Source organism: Dendropsophus ebraccatus, chromosome 1 (assembly GCF_027789765.1).
Source record: "Dendropsophus ebraccatus isolate aDenEbr1 chromosome 1, aDenEbr1.pat, whole genome shotgun sequence".
In the NCBI taxonomy this organism is placed as follows: Eukaryota; Metazoa; Chordata; class Amphibia; order Anura; family Hylidae; genus Dendropsophus; species Dendropsophus ebraccatus.
In genome coordinates this window covers 143,745,914-143,767,601 of record NC_091454.1, presented here as the reverse complement: position 1 = coordinate 143,767,601, position 21,688 = coordinate 143,745,914, and the positions used below count along the sequence as shown (strand labels likewise).

The following is a 21,688-nucleotide window of genomic DNA, read 5'->3' as shown; positions in this document are numbered from 1 at the left end:
TTTTGGGGGTGTGGAACCAATTGTCTACATTTACAAGATTTCTTATGGGAAAATTTGCTTTGGTTTAAGAATGGATTTGGATTACAAACTCAGTCCCGGAGCGAATTATGATCGTAATCCAAGGCACCACTGTACATTTTTTTTTTTTTAAACATTTATATCTATATATCAGTTCTAAACAAACTGCTTACCTTTATTTTTGAACTGAAGAGCAGCCAATCTAAATTCTTTCCAATCTTCAACCAAGACTTTGCAGAGATTAGAGAGAATCCTACCTGATACCAGTAAATATTACAGTGTTAAAATTAGTCCTTTTTTAAAGTTCAAAAATTTGTTTATTTACATTTTTAAAGTTCAAAACTTTGTTTATTTAATACCCAGTATGAGAATATTTTTAATAACAATGCTACAAATTACTCCCACTCCTACAAAGCACCAGTAGCTGCCTGCTGTCTCACATTGTGTCCTCCCTATATCAAATATTCAATCTTGCTAAAACTAAGCTTCTTGTATTTCCATACATTGACTAACCTATTTATAAAAATGGCCAGAGATAATAAAGCACTTTAGCCTTCTCTCTAAAGCTTTCTTCATAGATTGTAAGATCTTGCAAGAAGGGTCCTCATTCATGTTTGACTTCATGGTTAAATGAATGTTTCTGTAATGTCTGATTTTGTCTATACTATATATGTCCCGTCAGAATTGTAAAGTGTTGCAGAATATGTTTGCACGATATAAATAAAATAATTATTATAAAAGGGTAAGAATAAACTCAGTTGAGAATTAACCATGTACAGTACATGCATACAGCCCCCGTGCATAGTAAGAGGAGGGAAGTGTACTGTTGCTGCGGATTTTAATACTGCATTTTAAAACGCTGAAAATGCTTCAGTATAGTATGTTTTATATTTCACTATAGACTTTAAACATTTGTCCACAAAAAAAAAATTGTGTTAAAGATGCCACAAAAAATATCTGCAAAATGAATGAAGCAAGCCTTAGGGTATAAACCCACACACCGTATACGCAGCGTATTTACTGCTGCGATACGCAGCAGATTAGATCTAAATAAGTGAACACAGCATCAAGTCTTCACCATCAAATCTGCTGCGTATCTGCTGCATATACGGTGTGTGTGTTTGTACCCTAAGGGTACAAACCCACTTGACGTATTTGCTGCGTGAATCAGTCTTAAAAATAAGCAGGCAAAACGCAGGTTGGCTTTATACAATTGTTCTGCGTTAAAATACGCAATTGCGTATTTTTGAAGCGTGAAGCTACATGCGTTTTTCGCACAGGTTGCTAACAACTGATGCTTTGCTAACAACAAGCTTCACGCTTCAAAAATACGCAATTGCGTATTTTAACACAGAACAATTGTATAAAGCCAACCTGCATTTTGCCTGCTTATTTTTAAGACTGATTCACGCAGCAAATACGTCAAGTGGGTTTGTACCCTAAGGGTACAAACAACCACACCTTATACGCAGCAGATACGCAGCAGATCTGATCCAGGTGCAGATTTGATGCTGTGTTCAGTTATTTAGATCTAATCTGCTGCGTATCTGCTGCGTATTTGCTGCGTATCGCAGCAGTAAATACGCTGCAAATACGGTGTGTGTGTTTGTACCCTAAGACTGATTCTCGCAGAAAATATGTCAAGTGGGTTTGTACCCTAAGGGTATATTCAGACATAGCAGTTATGCCACCACTGGTACGAATACTACAGGAACACACAATAATTAGATGGGTTCTTTGCTATCACTAATGGTTTGTAAATGTCCATAATGAAGTGCAGATGACATACACAAGGCACAGGATGTAAGATAGCATTCGTTGGCATGTGACAGAATTTATCCCACTACATGATTAAGGTTGTGACGTACTGCTATTCTGCTAGAGGTGTTGATACATTACAGAATCCCCCACTGCCATCACACCAAGTGATTAATAGGCATATCATTTTAAAAGTAGTCTTGTCCATGCTTGTCTCTTTTGTCTTAATTCAGCAGCTGAGAATACCATTGGGAGTGAAAGTGTCATGTTTGGTGGGAAACTGACAGGGTAACCATCCGCAGTTTTAGAGTGCTTATTAACACGTCTCCAGAAGCTACACTTGGCATTTTCATTAACTGTAGACAGACATGTATGGTCAAAAGTTGTCCGATCAAACATGTCTTCTTTTTTAGTTTACACTAAATGTTACTTTTTACAATAGTGGTATTAATTTATTACTTTAACTTATTTTATAATTACATCAAATAAACATATAGGAAAAATGCCAAATGCAGTATTTACTTTCTAGCTGTGTGAGTGTTGGAAACAGAACCTATGTAAAGCAGTGTATAGGTTGCCCACTGGCTGTCAGCAGGGTGTGAGAACCAATAAATGGGCACTTCCAAAGAAATACATGTATAGGCACTACTACTACTTTTTCTGGATCATTTCCAGGTAAAAACATTAGCCTTTATTCCTCCTTGATTTAAAAGTCCATAAAGGTTTGATAGCAATAGCAAGATTACTAGGGGGACAAGGGAAGAAAAATAACCTAAAGTCTACATACTAAAGAAAATAAATTGCACACATCTACTGACACTGTTACACAACTATCTCATTTCTTTATCCCAGCAGATTGGAACTTCTCACGGCGAAGCTGCATAGCTCACCAGAATTAACAGCCATGTTTGCCATATTTGTATCTTTCTGTTGTTTTAAATGCAACAAATTTCAAAAACATAGACATGGCGGTCAGTCTTGGATGTGTAGTTAATGGGGGAAGTGTGTTCTTTCTACCGTGAAAAAATGCAACAGAGTTTCTCTGCCAAATGTCTGTATTTTTAATGAAGCCATTGGAATCTGACCCCTCTGCTCCTTCAAACACTTTACCTAAATGTAAATTATTATGCCAGAGTATAACCTCAAGGACCTCTGCTATAGCAAAGGGGATAATGTCATCCTGCTCCCTGGACCAGGGAGGAAGCATACAGAGTGCAGGAGGAGACCGGGAACGTGGATGAGTAATGTAAGAACTGTTTGTTGAATCGTGAGCCACCAACCATGCATCGCTATAGCATGTAGCAATGCATAATCGGGACCTGATGAATTTATGTCTGGGCCTAAAGTAACGGCCGATGGAGCAATAGTCGTTCAATTATCACTCTGTGTAATAGGGCCTTTAGTAGGATAAGAGAAATTGGATTAATTTTCTATTTACTGCCATGGGGACCATATGGAAAGTAAGGTTATCCACCAAGAACATCAGGTTAAGACAGCTGTGTGGCAAGTTGGTTGATCAGTCCATTTAATATTTTAAGGCAAATTAACCTGGTCTCTTTTGTGTTCGCCTTCAAGGACTTTTCATTTTTTTTTTTGTTCAAGTTTGGTTTCCTTTGAGCAAAACACCCACCTGTTCTTGTTGTAATGGACACCGCCCCTATACTCACAGCTGCAGCTGTTCTCTTCTCTGCCACCGTTTGGGTTCTGTGGGCATGTTGGCCGATGCATCCTCTGCAGGTCGGCGCAGTGCCTAGCTGTTGTAGCGGCATGTCCTGCTGTACTAGGTCCTAGACACCGGAGAAGGCATACATGCACCTCCTCCAGATTAAAAGGCGCGGTGCTTCAATTATTCCCACCTTTTTCTGTGAGTGGTTACTCTTAAGGAGGCTTCCAGGGCATTTCCCTTAACTGAGCGTTAAGGTCCATTGGTCCTACGAGGGTGTTTCTGTGTTAGCTCTGCTAAAGCGTTCCTGGGCCTCCTACACCTGTATTTACCCGGCCTGGTGTAACCTTACTCTCCATCCTTACTAACAACCCTTGCTATCTGGTCTACCTGGATCAGCTCTCTCATGTCCCGTTTGTCTCAAGAGGTAGCGACCTGGTGCATCCTCCAGGAAAGTCTATTTCCACCATCTGGAGTATCTTTTAAAGAACGGATTATACATTTAGACAATGCCCTTAGGAAAAGACGGGCACATGACACAGTGGGCTTACCTCTACTGATCCCTTCACTTTAGAGGTACCTTCAGTATTGTTACTGTTCAAATAAAAAAAAAAATCTTTCAAATCGACTGGTGCCAGAAATTTCCAGAGATTTGTAATTTACTTCTATTGAAAAATCTCAAGTCTTCCAGCACTGCATGTTCTGCAGGGAGTGGTGTATTCTTTCCAGTCTGACACAGTGCTATCTGCTGACACCTCTGTCCGTGATAGGAACTGTCCAGAGCAGTGGCAAATCATCATAGAAAACCTCTCCTGCTCTCCAGACTTGAAAGAATACCACTTCCTGCAGGACATACAGCAGCTGATTAGTACCGGAAGATGAGAATTTTAATAGTAAATTACAAATCTCTACCATGTTCTGACACCAGTTCATTTAAAATGATTTTTTCTTTTTTTGCTGAACTACCCCACCCCTTCACGACGCAGAACGTAACTGTACATCCTGGGTCGGGTAGGGGAGTTCAGAGAGGGGCCACAAGGCGATACCGGCGATAGTGGGTGAATAGGGGCCACGCGACGAAAATTGCATTCAATTGTTTTCAATTTCATAATTTTTCTCCGGTTTTGCTGCATATTTTAGGGAAAAATTAACACAGGGACGAAAAAATTAATTTGCCCTGTACTGAAGGGGTAAATGCAAAAAAAAATAAATATATATATATATATAGCACATTAAATGTGTATTACTATTTCAACGTCATTGTATTAGTTGGTAATGACCATATTTATCAAAACTCTCATGGCAACAAAAATTCAGTTCCTACTGAAAATTTATAAGAAAAATATTAGCTGACCATCTGGCATAGGACATAGGATAGGACTTAGTCTGATTGACGAGCTTCATTACACCAATCACAAACAAAAGATGCCTTGTGGTACTGGACACAACAAATCAGATTCCTGGCTCACACAAGCACCCAACACTGCTTACTCTTGATGAAGCTTTTAACAATTTATGGTAGCTTTGGTTGGGAGCAGCACTCAACAAAATTGTTTTCCATCATCAGTTTGGGACTCAGTTCCTCTAATCCAAAGGCTAGGATCCATACTGCAGGCTTCTTGTCTTCTATATTTTAACGTTATAAAGGTAAATGCCAAGGATGCCTACTGTCCCCACTGCTCACTGACCTGGCAACTTGAGACACTAAAAAAGGTCATCAGTGGATTCCACTTTATTCAATAAAATTTAATTTGGCAGAGAAGAACTTCTAAGAATCACTTGGCTCTTGTTAGTGTCAGTACCATGATAAAGCAAATCTACCTAAGCCTAGGTATACAAGGAGATTTTGGCCATAACAGGAGTTGCGGAGCCAAAAGTTGGTATGTTGCACTGCTGTGATTGCGCTGCTTATCAGTTTACGTGTAGGTCAGAGGCTAATGTTGTGTTATGACCAAACAGTGGCCAGAACCATACTCAAAAAATCCATCTCAGATGCTGTATAGTTCTCCACAGTGCCAAGGCTCTGAGCATTTATGTAGAGGCACAATGCCTCCACATATATCCTGTGCGAACGGGAGTCGTCCATGCACACAAAGTGAAACCTAGGCCAGCTCAGAGCTGGTGTAAGTTTCCTTAACATATTTCCACTGGGCCCCCAAAGTGGCCCTCTCCGCATGCTGCTGCACCCCCTCTACATCCCTTTGCTGCCCCTCTGGTGCAAGAGGAACAAAGAGCCCACTTGGGAATAAAGTATTCACAAAATAAGCATCTTCGAATAGATTTATGCCCAAGTGTGCCCTCGAGAACCAGCCTGTGCGCCATATAATAAATGTTGCCCTTAGGCAACACAAACATTTTTACAATGTTTTTTTCAATCCGTTTTTTTCAAATGGTGCGTTGCCCCACCGCAGCCACTGATTGGCTGAGCGGGACGTCCAAACGCCGGGAACACCCGAAGCAAGCCGGAGCGTGGAAGAGGTACAGTATGCTCCGGCGGGGGGTTAACGGGGCTGTCACTTACATACTCGCAGCGGAGCAAGAGGTAGCCTGATTGCCATTAGGTACCAAGATGAGACCATATGCTGGTGCGGTTGGCCCTGAGTTCCTCCTAATGCAGGACAATGCTAGACCTCATGTGGCTGGAGTTCCTGCACGATGAAGAAATTGACACTCTGGACTGGCTTACCAGTTCTCCAGACCTGAATCCAATATCTGGGACATCATGTCCCGCTCCATCCACCAACATCACATTGCACATCCACCAACATCACACTACAGACTGTCCAGGAGTTGGCGGATGCTTTAGTCCAGTTCTGGGAGAAGATCCTTCAGGAGACCATCCGCCACCTCATCAGGAACTTGCCCAGGCACAGTAGGGAGGTCATACAGGCACGTGGAGGCCACACACAATACTGAGCCTCATTTTGACTTGCTTTAAGGACATTACATCAAATTTACATCAGCCTGTAGTGTTTTTTGTTGTTGTTTTTTTCTTTCATTTTAATTTTGTGTATGACTTTCATTGATGATTTTTTTTGTGATTTTGTTGTCAGCACATTCAACTTGGTACAGAACAAAGTATTCAATGAGAATATTTCATTCATTCAGATCTAGGATGTGTTATTTCAGTGTTCCTTTTATTTTTTTTTATTTATTATGTTAATAGGAAACATGCTTTATTTCACATCCCCTGTTGATTTAGATTTTAAAAGTTATAATGACAGTACCCATTTAAAAGGTGGTTTCAATAGGTGTTATATAATATTACAAACTTTGCAATATACAGTGATACCTTGGTTTAAGAGTAACTTGGATTAAGAGCATTTTGCAAGAAGAGCTCACAGTTTTTCAAAATTGTAACTTGGTTTAAGAGCATTGTTTTGGTTTAAGAGCTCCCTGTACTGGGTGGAAGGGGTATGGTCTGCACAGGGTGGTCTACAGCACTGTACTCTGACCCAGGAAGTCTCCCTCACCTTCCAAATCATAGCGGATCCACTTCAGGCTGGGGCTTACATGAGGGGACAGGACTATGGGGGTAATTCTAGCCTGTTGTACTACACTACTGCATTATGGGGATCTGCAGCTCCATCCTGTATCTACAAACTGCTGCTGTTTTTCCATTCTTATGCACTTACTATACATTATACTCTACATGCTGATTGCTATGCTGTACAGTAATGTATAATATGACATATTCTGCTGTTTCTAAATGTTTGTTACATTTGTTCTACATGTTATTCAGAGTAAAAAACTATTATTTTGGGGGTGTGGAACCAATTGTCTACATTTACAAGATTTCTTATGGGAAAATTTGCTTTGGTTTAAGAATGGATTTGGATTACAAGCTCAATCCCGGAACGAATTATGATCGTAATCCAAGGCACCACTGTATAGCTCTTTAGCAAGCACCTAGTAGTAGTAGTGAATAATACATTATAAATTAAATTTTTTTGTATAATTTTGTATAATTGTATAGTGTCTTGTATAATTTTGTTTTAGCCTATTTAGAGATAAATAAAAAATATATATTATATAATATTTCTATTATGACACTGGGACTAAAGAATAAAAAGTAAAAACATATTTTTACCGACAATAAAAAGCAGAACATAACTCTCCTGCCATCCGCCTTGATAAAAATGCTGGTCACGTAAACCTATATTTCTAAAGCAACATTGCCATGGCAAAGCTTGATCTTTTACAACTAGGGGGAGACAAAGGAGTTGCCTGCTGCTATTTTTTTATCTTTCTCAGAGAACAAAAATCAGTAGAATGCATCTTTGGAGTGACATGGCATAGTTTGTTGAATAAGTGTGTAGGCAGCATGGGGTAGTGAATAACATGGGTTCCCGCCTGAAGGGTTACTGTAGCAACCATGTGACTTGTAACTATTATCACTATAAATAGAAGGTATGTGGTTTGGTCATTGATTGTCTATATACAAATTTATCCTAACTTTGAAATCCTTCACAAAAGAAAATCAAATGTACAGATTTTTATTTTTAGAAAACTTGTCAAATCATATGTATTCATCAACATTTTTCATCAATGAAAGCTGGTGTACTATGAAACCCTCAATGGCAAAACATGCTGACAGATATTAGGAAGTGAGGACTCTGACGTCTGGCATTTAGCTGAAAAAAGTTTGGATGTACAATATACAGCCAATAAGACTCTTTATCATCTCTGGCATAAGCTCTAGAACCAAGTTGTCAGCGCACCTAGAAATTTGCCATTGAAGCTAAAAAGGAAGTGTCATCAGACACAACCTCCCTCAAAATGCAGCACATGGGACAATGAGTTGTTTACAATTCAATTTCAGGGAAATTCTATTAAAGGGGTTATCCAGCAAAAATCTTTCAAATCAACTGGTGTCAGAAAGTTATAGATTTGTAATTTACTTCTATTAAAGGGGTAGTGCAGCGTTTAACTTTTATTCACTAAATAACACACATTACATAGTTATTCAACTTTGTAATGTGTGTTAAGTGTATAGCCCCCTTCCCCGTGTTCCTCCCACCCCGGAAGTGTGGTGCATTATACTTACGTATTCGCTGTTGACCCCGGCCGCCATCTTGGGTCGACGCCATCATCTTTGGGAGGCCGGACGCTCCAGCCGTCCCTCATGCCGGCCCCGTCATCAGCTGCTCAGCCGCAGTTAGCTCAGCCGGCCTCCCGAAGATGATGTAGTCGACCCAAGATGGCGGCCGGGGTCGACAGCGCATACGTAAGTATAATGCACCACACTTCCGGGGTGGGGGGAACACGGGGAAGGGGGCCATTCACTTAAATAACACACATTACAAAGTTGTATAACTTTGAAATGTGTGTTATTTAGAGAATAAAAGTTAAACGCCGCACTACCCCTTTAAAAAAATCCCAAGTCTTCTCATACTTATCAACTGCAAAATGTTATGCAGGAAATGTTTTATTTTCAGTCTGACAGTGCTCTCTGCTGAAATCTCTGGCCGAGACAGGAACTCTGTCTTGGTTTTCTAAGAATCCCCATAAAAAACCTCTCAACAGTTCCTTTCTCGGCCAGAGATGTCAGCAGAGAGCACTGTGTCAGACTGAAAATAAAACATTTCCTGCACTACATTTTGCAGTTTATATGAAATGTTTGAGCAGTTTGTATGAGAAGACTTTTTAATTTTTTAAATGGAAGTACATTACAAATCTATATAACTTTCTGACAACAGTTGATTTGAAAGAAAAAGATTTTCGCTAGACAACCCCTTTAAACAGTGCCATGAATAGCAAACTGTGTAATACAAGGACAGCTCAAGTCTGCTGCAAAGGAACACGCTTTTACTATGGAATTTTTGCGGATAAATTCAGCGGAATTCCGTCACCTGTACACGCTCATGGCCGCGGGCTCCATAGACACCATTCTATGGGTCGGCTGATTCCGCATTCCGCCAAAAGAATTGACGTGACCATGTTTACTAGGTTTTCTAATGTTTTACTATTTTTATTAGCAGTAAAACTTTTTTTTGCAAATAGGTATATTTAAAATGGCCCTATTGTAACTCCTATAACGCTTTTATTTTTTCACCTACAGGGTCGTATGGGGTGTAATTTTTTGCATCATGATCTCTAGTTTTTATTAGTAACATTTTTTTCTAGATCAAACGTATTGATCGCTTTTTATTAATTTTTTTGCCATTAAAAAAAAAAGCAATCTGTATTTTTTTACCGCTTTTTGTTCACACCGTTCACCATGCGGGAATAGTATTGTTTTATTTTATTAGATCGGACTATTGCGCACGCTACGGTATATAATGTACGGTATTATGTGTTTTATGTATGAAATGGGAAGGGGGGTGATTTTCACTTTTATTTAGGGAGGGGCTTTGGGGCATTTTGTAAAACATTTATTTATTTTTTTACACTTTTATAGTTCCCTTAGGGAACTATCACTGACATACATTGGATCAGTAACACTGATCACTGCTATGCCATAGCATAGCAGGGATCAGTGTTACCTGCAATCTTCTGATAGAGCCTGCCTGCCTAATGACGCCAGGGCACACATTTACGCCCTTGGACTTTAAGGGATTAAAGGGAACCTGTCATCTGGACCAGTGAGGCGCCCCCTAGTTGTTGGTGAGGCCCAGCTTCAAGTTTTCACAAAGTAACTATGATCTGCATAGTCCTTTTGCTGTTTGCAAAAATTGCCATTTTAGCAACATTAATTTATTTTGTACTTGCATTATTAGTATATAGAACTTGGGAGATGGGTGAAAGGTAGCCCTAGCATTATTTTCAAATTTTTAAATGGACTTTCACCACAGATAGTGAGGCCCAGAAACCCTCTTGGTCAGTGTGGTGAGGCCCAGGCATTGCTTTGGTCTGTTGGGTGAGGCTCCAGTAGAAAAAGTTTGAGAAGCACTGATCTAGACTATGCTATCTAATCTATCACCATTATGTTATAGAGCAGGAAGAGCTGAGCAGATGGATATATATCTTTGTGGGAAAAAATTCAGTTTTACTTGTAACATGTTGATTGAAATCCCTGCTCATTCTGTGATAAGGAGTCCAGTGAGCGGTGTCACTTAGTAGACTGGACTTCTCAGCATGAAAACATTCAAATAATAAATTACACATTATGCTGAATATTTTCATATATATATACATACAGTATATATATATATATATATATATATATATATATATATATATAAAAGCCAATAGCTTAGGTGGCATTTTACCTTTAGGGTATAAACCAACACACCGTATACGCAGCAGATACGCAACAAATACGCAGATTTGTTGGTACAGATTTGATGCTGTGTTCAGTTATTTAGATCTAATCTGCTGCGAGTTTGCTGCGAGTTTACTGCGTATCAGTAAATACGCTGCATATACGGTGTGTGGGTTTATACCCTTAAGGCTCCTTCACACACACACACACACACTATTTTTTCAATGTTTCTATTTTCACACAATTTGTTTGTTTTTTTTTATTTGTTTTTCCATAGCACTTTTATGGCTAAGGGGAGAAATATCAGAAAAACATGCTATTTCAAGAGCATGCTGTGTTTTGGAAAGAAAAAAATGCCACAAGCCAAAACACTGTGTAGGAGGGGTATTACTTTAATCCCTTCCCCTGGATGCATTTTATACTTTTCGCTACCGGAGCGATTCAGACATTTTACACATCTGAAAGTCAGAACAATTTTCCCACTTTTGGCATGTAAAGATAAAACCAAAATTACAAAATAAAAAAATTATACTTACCCCCTGTGCCATATGTTTTCTAAAATAAGATGTTTTGCATATTAACAAGATGCCACTCTTCACACACAGGCACCTTCATGCAATTTTGTTTCATAGTGGCTGTCCACTGATGCCAAGGACAGTTCTTACTGCCAGGCCAATACAAATACCTAGAGCTTTTTTTAATCTCTGCCTTTATGGGCATCTTTTAGATTAGGTTACTGTGGCTCTGCCTTATGAGGATGTCATTAAAAAGATACCCACCAAAAAATTTTGGACCAAATGAAGTACTGGTGATTGATAAACTACTGTGCTATGGTGCTATTCAAAAACTGCAATCTTTTTTTAGCTACAACACAAATATCTCTTTGAATTATCAGTGAATCTCACATTATGCTGAGAGAATGTAAAAGAGTCAGAGATGTGCACCATGTGATCTAGTATGTGCAGATTGAATACATAAGCAGAGTATTCCCAAGGTGTCTTAGCCGGTAATAGAAACAGACTCGGAGGTCAAACTGCATCACTCAAGAAACAGGCAGCCATATTCACATCTGCTGCATAAAGGGATGCTAAATCACGGAAACAATTGAAATAAATTAAAACATAGCAGCAAAAATAAAAGATAATGGAATAATGTAATACAGTCAGAATTACTTTATTTGCTAAACAGATTATGTTGTATCTATATCCAGTTGTATGGCAATTGAAACATATCTTGCTCTGGTTGTTGAAGTGGTTCTGTTTTGCACTGCACTGAACACGTTTAACCCCTTCAGGACCAGGCTACAAATGGCCTTAAAGGGAAACTATCAACAGGTTCATGCAAACAAACCTGTCAATATCCCCCTTAAGCTTTTTCCCTGATGTTTTCATCCCTGGTCTTCTTTTTTCTGTCTGTCCCGCCATTTTGGCGCAGCACACATGCAAATGAGGTCCTAAGGAGCATTGCCCCACAGAGCACCCCCCTCCCGCCACCTCCTATGCATGTTTATATATTCATAATTATACCGGTCTCTGACGCGCATATGCAGGAAGACAGGGAGATGCGTCAGAAACTGGTATAATTATGCATATATGAACATACATAAGAAGGGCCGAGGGTGGTGCTGTGTGGGGCCATTGCTCCTAAGGACTTTATTTGCGTATGTGCTGCACATCCAAATGCTCTGAAACCGTGGGATGGACAGAAAAAAGAAGACTAGGACTGTAAACATCAGGCAAAGAGCTTAAGGGGGATGTTGGCAGGTTCGTTTGCACAAACCTGCTGATGGTTCCCCATTAATGAACAGGGTCCTTTTATCAAATCTGACCTGTCTAACTTTATGCGGTTATAGCTCTGGGATGCTTTAACTTATCCTAGCGATTCTGAGAAGACATACTGTACTTAAAGTTAGGCTATGTTCACACTGCATTTTTTTTATCCGTTTTTTGCAAAAATAGGATGAAAAAAACTGATGCATTTGTGTGCATCCGTTTTGATCCATTTTTCCATTGACTTCTATTGTAAAAAAAAAAATAGATTAAAACGGATCCGTTTTTTTTGATGGACACAAAAACATAACTGACACTACTTTTGTGTCCATTAAAAAAAACAGATCCGTTTTTATCCTTTTTTTTTACAATGGAAGTCAATATAAAAACGGATCAAAACGGATGCACACAAATGCATCCATTTTTTTCATCTATTTTTTGCAAAAAAAAAGGGATAAAAAAAAAAAAAAGGATTGCAAAAACGCAGTGTGAACCCAGCCTTAGTGGATAACTTTTTAACAATATCTGTGCAATTTTCTTGTGAAAAGTGTTTCATTAATGGCAAAATTAGCATTTTTTTTTTTTTGAGGTCACTGTGCAGGTTAAAGTATGTGATCTCAGTTTTGAAACTAAAACCAGCTGTGGCTTTACTTCTTGTTTTTGTTTTTTTTTTAAATCAATTTCCTTTTTTAAATCCATTTAACATGAAAAGTGGGTTAAAAAAAAGAGTAGAAGTAGCATCTGTTCTTTATTTAATATATTATTCATTATGATTTACACCTGGATATAGCTTCAAAACTGAACTAAAAACTGCAGCCAAACTGCACTATGTAAGAGCATCCTTAAACTTGGAGATTTTTACGGCAGATTTTTCAACTTAAAGAATGGATTGATCCCAACCCTTGTCAGAGCCATCACAAAGTATTAAAGAGAATGTACCATCAGGTACATTCGCTTTAACATGATTCACAGATAGATAGGTGCCGACGCCAGGAAGCCAGTGCCGCGGTCCATTTTTTTAACCGGGGCCCGGTTCCCATGTATGATGCTGTTCTATCCACGGGTACCGGGACTCCAGTGCTTCAGCCCTGGCCTGGGCTACGGTTCAAAAAAGGACTGCGGCACCGGCTTCCCTCACCGGCACCGATCTATCCGTGGGTCATGTTAAAGCAAATGTAGTACATTGGTACATTGATGGTACATTCGCTTTAAATACCCTTCAACTCTAAATGGTTTAATAAGATCGATTATCAGTTTAGATTCTCTATGCGACCATGAGGTTGTACAGGTGGCTGGTTGGAATGCAAAAAGCTTGAGAGATGGGTCCACCATCTGTACTCCACTGCTCAACAATGTGTGCTTGCAAGCCAACTGGCCTCAAACTTAACCACAGCACAGAGAGGCTAAAACAAATGCTGAGCTGCACCCTATATAGACCCAAACGGCCAGCAAAGTCATAAAATATAATCTTGAGACAGTCCAAATGTTTTTGGAATATTCTGATGAACATAATAAACTGTTATAGGACAAAAGATGGCTACATCTGGCCGTCAGTTATCTCTCTTGCCCTGCGCCTGTCCTTCCTACACACAGGAACATTTAGCACAGCTAATAAATCGCTCGGGTTCTCTACAGAGAGGGGAGGTGTAAGCCTCAGCCAGACAGCAGCTTATGTGGGGCAGGGGGAGGTACAGGAGCGCTCACTGCTCCGGCCGGGGAAAGCGCTGAGGCCCCGGGGGGAGACTCGTTCAGAGGACGAGAGGTGCAGGAGGGGTGAGCGTCAGATAAGGAGCGCTCACCCCGCTGCCTGTAACCGGGCAGCAGGTGTAATAGGATGGGGAGGGAGATAGGCAGAGGGAGGGAGGGAGAAGGCGTTGATTCTAATTCTAATCTACTTCTACATGCGCCCCCTGCTGGACCCTACACTTGAGACGTGACGTCACTATTATTTGAAGGACGTGAGTCTGCCAGATCTACTAAATTGAGGGAAATAGCACTATATGTGCATTTCCCAAAATCAGTGTATATTAGGGATTTGTATAACTTTCCTTACGTAAAAACATATCTAAAAATACATTTTGCCCGGAGTACCCCTTTAAGAGGCTGTCAAAAAACCTCACTCAAGAAAAGAGAGCTAGACACTTTATGTGCTCAGCTGGAAGAGAACTAAGAAGTGTTATATGTTAATATCTGACTGTCTATCCATCTCTAGTGTCTCTAGATACTGGCAGCCCCACAGTCACACTGGGGGGCCAGCAGGCCCGCCTCCAGTGCTTCATGCAAAATCAGTGCTTGGGAATAAACCGGCAAAGTGCACAGGAAAACAGCCCGCAGTTCAAAAACAAGGACTGCGGCACTGGCATCCCCACACCAGCGCCAATATATACATGTTAAGAACTACAAAGCAATGTACTAGTGTACCACAAAGTGATCTACTAGTGTACTAGTACTATTGTTTATAATTTCCAAAACACGCCTGCCGGTATACACTCCGTCCGGGATTGCAAACAGCCGCAACAAAAACTGACATGGGCTCATACTTTGCAGGACATATATAAAAATAATATACTAAAATTTTCCTCCCATTACACTCACAGAGAGGCTTGATTTCCACCTTCTATGCTCACCTCATAACTCTAAAGACCTCTAATAATCTCTTTCCAGCAGAGGCCTATTGTATCAGACACATCTTTCTCATACCATATCCACTATAGCTGCCCCTGCGATTTCTACAAATGGGTGGATGTACATTGGTGTTACAGTCCTAAAACAGATTTCTGGCACCTCATAAGGAAATGACCATTCTTGTATACCTATTGGCAGGATGTAGACAGTCTGCAGAAATAGGGGTCACCCAAATAAGTCTTTTAAGGTGTGGGGTGAATAGTGCGCATCCCTTCTGTCTCCCAGAAAGAAAACACCACATTGAGGACAGAGGTTACTGCTGCACTACTTATGTCTTATATCTTCAAATTACACTGCTGCTCATTTACAATTCATCCAGCAGCCAGGAAGAGACCAGAACAGATTCCCCCCCCCCCCCCCCCCCACACACACACACAATGGACTCTTGCAGCTCATAAACAAACTACCAAATATTGATCAACAATTTTTCCCCGACCACCCTTATGTTATAGGCCCAGTGTCCTATTAGAATGTTGCTCATAATATACCGTATATTGATGAGCAAAACTTATAAAGTCCATATCAAAACTCAATTCTACACTTTTTAACGATTATTTCAAAGCTGGAGTTGGAGTAGGCACATTTTTTCCGACTCCAGACAAAACTAGTTCTGACTCCGACTCCACGACTCCACAGCCCTACCTCACATTTTGTGTGATTGCTGAGCACAGGATGATGATGCAGACAGGGGGCAGGGCGTGATGTTACAGGAGGCTTGGCTGGATCCCCCAATCCACTGAGTGATTCACCATCTCTGACCAGCCAGAAGCAGGTGCTGCAACTTCACCGACTGTACAAAAGTCTGCAGTGAAATTAGTGTCATGTTCGCACATGTTCGAGTGCCAATGTAGTACTGCAGCATCTTCACAAAAATCATTTAGTAACGCAATTAAATTACGCTAACGGCAGAGAGGATCAGAGCCGGCACTTCAAATCCCACCTAGACAAAAAACGAGGCATACACAGTATATCCCATGTAAGATAATATCGGATAAAGTCCTTATTTTGGGCTCAACATCAAAGATAAAAGATGTTTGATCATAATATGTGCGTGGAGATGAAAAGAAAAAAAAATGAAATTCAAGAAGTTCTTTACTTTATTCCAATATCGGCTTTACAGGTAGAGAATACAGCGTGCTGTGTAGTGTTACAGGTAGAGAATACAGCGGGCTGTGTGGTGTTACAGGTAGAGAATACAGTGTGGTGTTACAGGTAGAGAATACAGCGTGCTGTGTGGTGTTACAGGTAGAGAATACAGTGTGCTGTGTGGTGTTACAGGTAGAGAATACAGTGTGCTGTGTGGTGTTACAGGTAGAGAATACAGTGTGCTGTGTGGTGGTACAGGTGGAGAATACAGCGTGCTGTGTGGACGGGACTGCAATGAAATGATAAAGTACTGCAAATAATTCAGTAACACAATGAAACTGCAATGTGTGAACACAGCCTAGATGTTCTGCAACAGATTTGGGCGGTGAATGGGCAGGGTGGGGGACTGTGATTAACAGCTGAGGGAAAGCATTGCACTCTGGAACCTGTAGTAGTGAGCAACTGCTCAACCACAAAGTACAGCCACACAATACAGAAAAAAGACCACCAAAGCAAATGGATGTTTGGTAAACTGGGTTAGATAGGTAAGCAATGCTATATGCTTCTGCAGCAAGTTTCCTTTTTTTTACCTCTACCTGGAGTTCCCCTTTAACTCTTTTGTAAACTCAATATAATGCTAGAAAAAACTCTAATAAAAAAAATGCCCCTAAATACACGAAATGCTCATTTCTGAGGTCTGTAAGTCTTGCAGCGCACTAGAGAAACATATGAAATATTTCCAACAATTGTAGAACCAAAGTGATAAATATTGAGTTGGCCGAATCGCTTAAAGATGTCAATAAAAGACTATGGGTAAGATTTATCAAACAGGTGTAAAGTAGAATTGTCTTAGTTGCCCCTAGCAAACCAATCAGACTCCACCTTTAATTTTTCACAGAGCCTCCGAAAAATGAAAGGTGGAATCTGATTGGTTGCTAGGGGCAACTTATGCTGGGTTTACACGTAGCGATAATTGGGCCGATCGTGCGATTAACGATTTTGAAAGAACAATGTTTTTTCCATAACGATTGTATGGAAAAATCATTTTGCAATCATTTTGCGATCACTTAAAATGGCATATCAGCAGGTTCTGCCGAGAGAACCTGCTGATATGCCGCAAGAGCCCTTTTACCTGAGAAGTTGATAGCCGTTAGAACCGCTCCTCTGTGCTGCTGCAATCTTCATAAAATCGCTAATTGCCCCTATGCAAATTAGGGGCTGAAGAGCATTTGGGGCATGGCCTGGGTCCGGGAGCATCGCTGTGTGCCGCCCAGTCCGCCCCTTCCTGTGCCACCTTCCCCCCGCCCCCTCCAAGTCCATTTCACCCAGCATAGCCTCCTTCCATCCCGCCCAGTCTGCCCCATCTGTCCCGTACCCCTGCCCCCTCCCCTCCAGTGTAGCTCACACAGGCAGCATTTCCCCATGCTGCTCAGCCCACCCCCTCCCATACCGTATGATAGCTGGTCAGGATCCCAGCACAGTAGGCTGCTATCTGCTACATTTTGCAGATAGCAGCAGTGTGATTGGCACTGTGAGCCTGTATTAAGCTGGATGGTAAAGCTCAGCCCAGGCTCCCAGTGCCAATCGCGTTCTTGCTATATGCAAACTATAGCAGTGAGCAGCATACTTTCCTGGGCTCCTGAATGGCATTCAAGCACCAGAAGAGTGTCCCCTGCACTGTCCCGGGCTGCGAGCAGGCTGTCAGCTAAGCGGCATGGGAGGGGGCGGGCCGAGCTGGTGGGACAGTGTGATTACCAATTTCCCCCTCACTTTGACAGCACCATGAGAAATAGAGAGATTGTAACACTTTACACCCAAAAGATAGGGCAGACAGATTGTTTAGGTCCAATCTATAATTGTGAAAGGTAAGTGGAGAGGATCAGTGGCCATACCCTTTCGATAACTTATGGGCGAACAAACTCTCGTGTCCTCCCCATAAACAGGAATGTTACAAGTGATCCTGTGTTTTCTATAGGGAGGGGAGGATTAAAGCGACTCTGTACCCACAATCTGCCCCCCACAAACCACTTGTACCTTCGGATAGCTGCTTTTAATCCATGATCTGTCCTGGGGTCTGTTCAGCAGATGATGCAGTTATTGTCCTAAAAAACAACTTTTAAACTTGCAGCCCTTTGTCAAATTGGTGTGGCCTAGAGTGTTTGTGCATTAGACTTGCACTGCCTCTCCGCCCCTCCTCCCTTCCCTCTTCACCATTAGAAATGCCCCTGGCAGGATTTTTTCTATTCATCACCTATGTGAACACTCTATATGAGCTGGATAGTTCAGGCACCTGTGCAGTGTTCTGACAAGTGATGAACAGAAAAAAACCTGCACAGGAGCATTCTTAATGATGAGGAGGGCGGGGAGGAGGGACGGAGGGGCATCGCAATCCTAAGGCATGGGTACTCTAGGCCACGCCAATTTGACACAGGGCGGCAAGTTTAAAAGTAGTTTTTTTAGGACAATACCTGCATCACCTGTCGACAGATCTTGGATTAAAAGCAGCTATAAGAAGGTACCAGCGGTTAGGCGGGGGCAGATTGTGGGTACAGAGTCGCTTTAAGCTGCAGCCAGAGAGCTTTCCCAGAACATAGGGATAGGCAGTGATTGTCTGTGCTGAGCCAGCTGCCACTTGATTGATACCTCAGGCCAGCAGACTCTGGGAAAGGAAATTGCAGTGTTAGGGCCCATTCACACTGAGTAAAACTGAGGAACCCCTGCTGCGGACACGTCAATTCTTTGGTCGGAGAGCGGAGGTGTGAAACACATTACATTGAGACATTGAGGCAGGCGGGAATCCAAGCGAAGTCCACGGCTAGGGTTCTGCTAGGAATTTCCGCCTGTTTTACTCAGTGTGAACATACCCTTAAAGAGCAGCCATGAACATGAAAAGGATGCAAGGCCCTCTTGTCCAACCTCACAGATGCTTTTCTGGAAGAATGGGCAAAAATTCCACAGACACACACCAAAATCTTCCAAGAAAAGTGCAAACTGCAAAGGGGAGGCCAAATCCATACTAATGCCAATGGATTTAGAAAGGGATGTACTAAAGCTCCTGTAATTTTAGGCTATGTTCACACAACGTAAGTTCTATATTAACCTCTTAAGGACATATGACGTACCGGTACGTCATATGTCCTCATTAGCACTTCAAAGCGGGGGCCGCCGCTTGAAGCGCCGCGGTCCCAGGTGCCGCGTGTAGCTCGGGACCGCCGCTATTAGCGATCGCGATCGCCGTGCCCGTTAATTAGCTAATCGGAGGCAGCTGTCAAAGTTGACAGCTGCCTCCGATTACCGGAGGCAACCTTTCCCTGGTGTCTAGTGGGGAAATCGCTCCTCCGGGACGTTGTCCCGGAGGAGCGATCTCCATTACTGATGTCGGCTGGGGACTCGTCCAAGATGGCGCCGTCCCCGGCTCGGCACTCGTTTACTTCCGGCTGCAGCAGCCGGAAGTAAACGAGTGCCTATCTCATGGATCTCTGCAGCATATCTATGCTGCAGAGATCTCAATGAGAGATCAAAGTATATATACTAGAAGTCCCCCACGGGGGCTTCTAGTATATGTGTAAAAAAAAAAAAAAAAAAAAAAGTGTTGTTTATAGTAAAAAAAGCCCCCTCCCCCAATAAAAGTCTGAATCACCCCCCTTTTCCCAGGTTTTAAATAAAAGTAAACAAATAAATAAATAAATAAACAAACATGTTTGGTATCGCGGCGTGCGTAATCGCCCGAACTATTAATTAATCACATTCCTGATCTCGCACGGTAAACGGCGTCAGCGCAAAAAAATCCCAAAGTGCAAAATTGCGCATTTTGGGTCGCATTAAATCCAGAAAAAATGTAATAAAAAGCGATCAAAAAGTCGTATATGCGCAATCAAGGTACCGATAGAAAGAACACATCATGGCGCAAAAAATGACACCTGACACAGCCCCATAGACCAAAGGATAAAAGCGCTATAAGCCTGGGAATGGAGCGATTTTAAGGAACGTATATTTGTTAACAATGGTTTGAATTTTTTATAGGCCATCAGATACAATATAAGTTATACATGTTATATATCGTTTTAATCGTAACGACTTGAGGAACATGCATAACAAGTCAGTTTTACCCCAGGGCGAATGGCGTAAAAACAAAGTTCCCCCAAATAAAAGAAATTTATGTTTTTGTTAACGTTTTTGTTTTTTTCAATTTCACCACACTTTGAATTTTTTTCTGGTTTCGTAGTGTACTTAATGCAAAAATTCAGTCTGCCATTGCAAAGTACAATTAGTGACGCAAAAAATAAGGGCTCATATGGGTTTCTAGGTGGAAAAATGCAAGTGCTATGGCCTTTTAAACACAAGGAGGAAAAACCGAAAACGCAAAAACGAAAATGGGCCCTGTCCTTAAGGGGTTAATCACAGCGGTTGTTGCTGATTTGCAACAACGGCCGTGAATAATACAAAACTTACATTGTACTGCAACAAATTATACACTCCGATTGGGATCTCTAGCAGCTGCAGCAAATACTGACATGTCAGTTTTGTGCGGCTGCTATTCATTATATAGCGGCCGCACAACCCTGACAGGTCACACAATGGAGAGTACAGCTCAGGCCGCACTTTCCATTGTGTTCAATGATGAATTTAGATGTGGATGCACACAGATGCGCCCGCATCCCAATTTAACAGAAATAAAGATCATCTGGCTAGATGATCTTCATTGACACCAGCCGTTCTGTGACACGGCCGGGACACAGAACGGCCGGTGTCTTACATAGTGTGAACCCGGCCTTAAAGGACAACTCCGGCCAAAAGTATTTTTTGATATGTTATTACTTATGGAAAGTTAGACAATTTCCTAATGTACATTAATTATGGGAAATGCACATATACTGCTAATTCCCTTAATTTAGTAGATCATGAATACTTTAATTTCTCTATAAAAAAAAAAACGTGACGTCACAAACCGGGGTGTAATTCCTATGGAGTGGCCAGCAGGGGGCGCAGTATATGTAAAAGCCTATGGACTGTATTGAAGTCTATGGGAAATGTAATGTAACGTGAAAACTACACTTTATTGGTAGACTAGGTGTGTGGGATAATGAACTATGTGTATGGGATAATTTGGGGAGCAAGGACACCAAGCAGGGAGAGAGGTGCCGGTACATCTAACTACCTCCTCCCTGCTCAGTGCTGTGGGACAGTTACACACTACTACTCCTTCCATTATCTGCTCATAGTAAGAGCAGATAATGGGAGTACTAGAACTAGGAAGATCCCCAGCCGACATCGTCCGCACCGACCCTGCACTCTCCGCACACTATTTCCCGGATCTGGCCCCCAGCCTCCCCCATCGCTGCTGCCCGCCGCCCCCGCTGGTAATTTCCTGGTCCCCAGCCGCCGCCACCGCACACACTATCTCCCGCATCTGGCCTCCAGCCTCCCCCAGCGCCGCATAGCTGCTGGCCGCCGCCGCCGGTAACAACCAGGCCCCCATCACCAGCCCGCAGCCTCCCCCACCGT

At 41.7% G+C, this 21,688-nt stretch overlaps 1 protein-coding gene across 2 annotated transcripts in view; it reads right to left on the bottom strand.

Annotated features, from left to right (window-relative positions):
* The window catches only part of REC114 (REC114 meiotic recombination protein), a 109,081-nt gene that overhangs the window by 42,864 nt on the left and 44,529 nt on the right, over positions 1–21,688 (bottom strand). For both annotated transcript variants that reach the window (XM_069981129.1, XM_069981119.1), the window contains exon 3: positions 192–275. In XM_069981129.1, the coding sequence (XP_069837230.1) occupies positions 192–275 (84 nt within the window). The remainder of the gene's footprint in view (positions 1–191; positions 276–21,688) is intronic.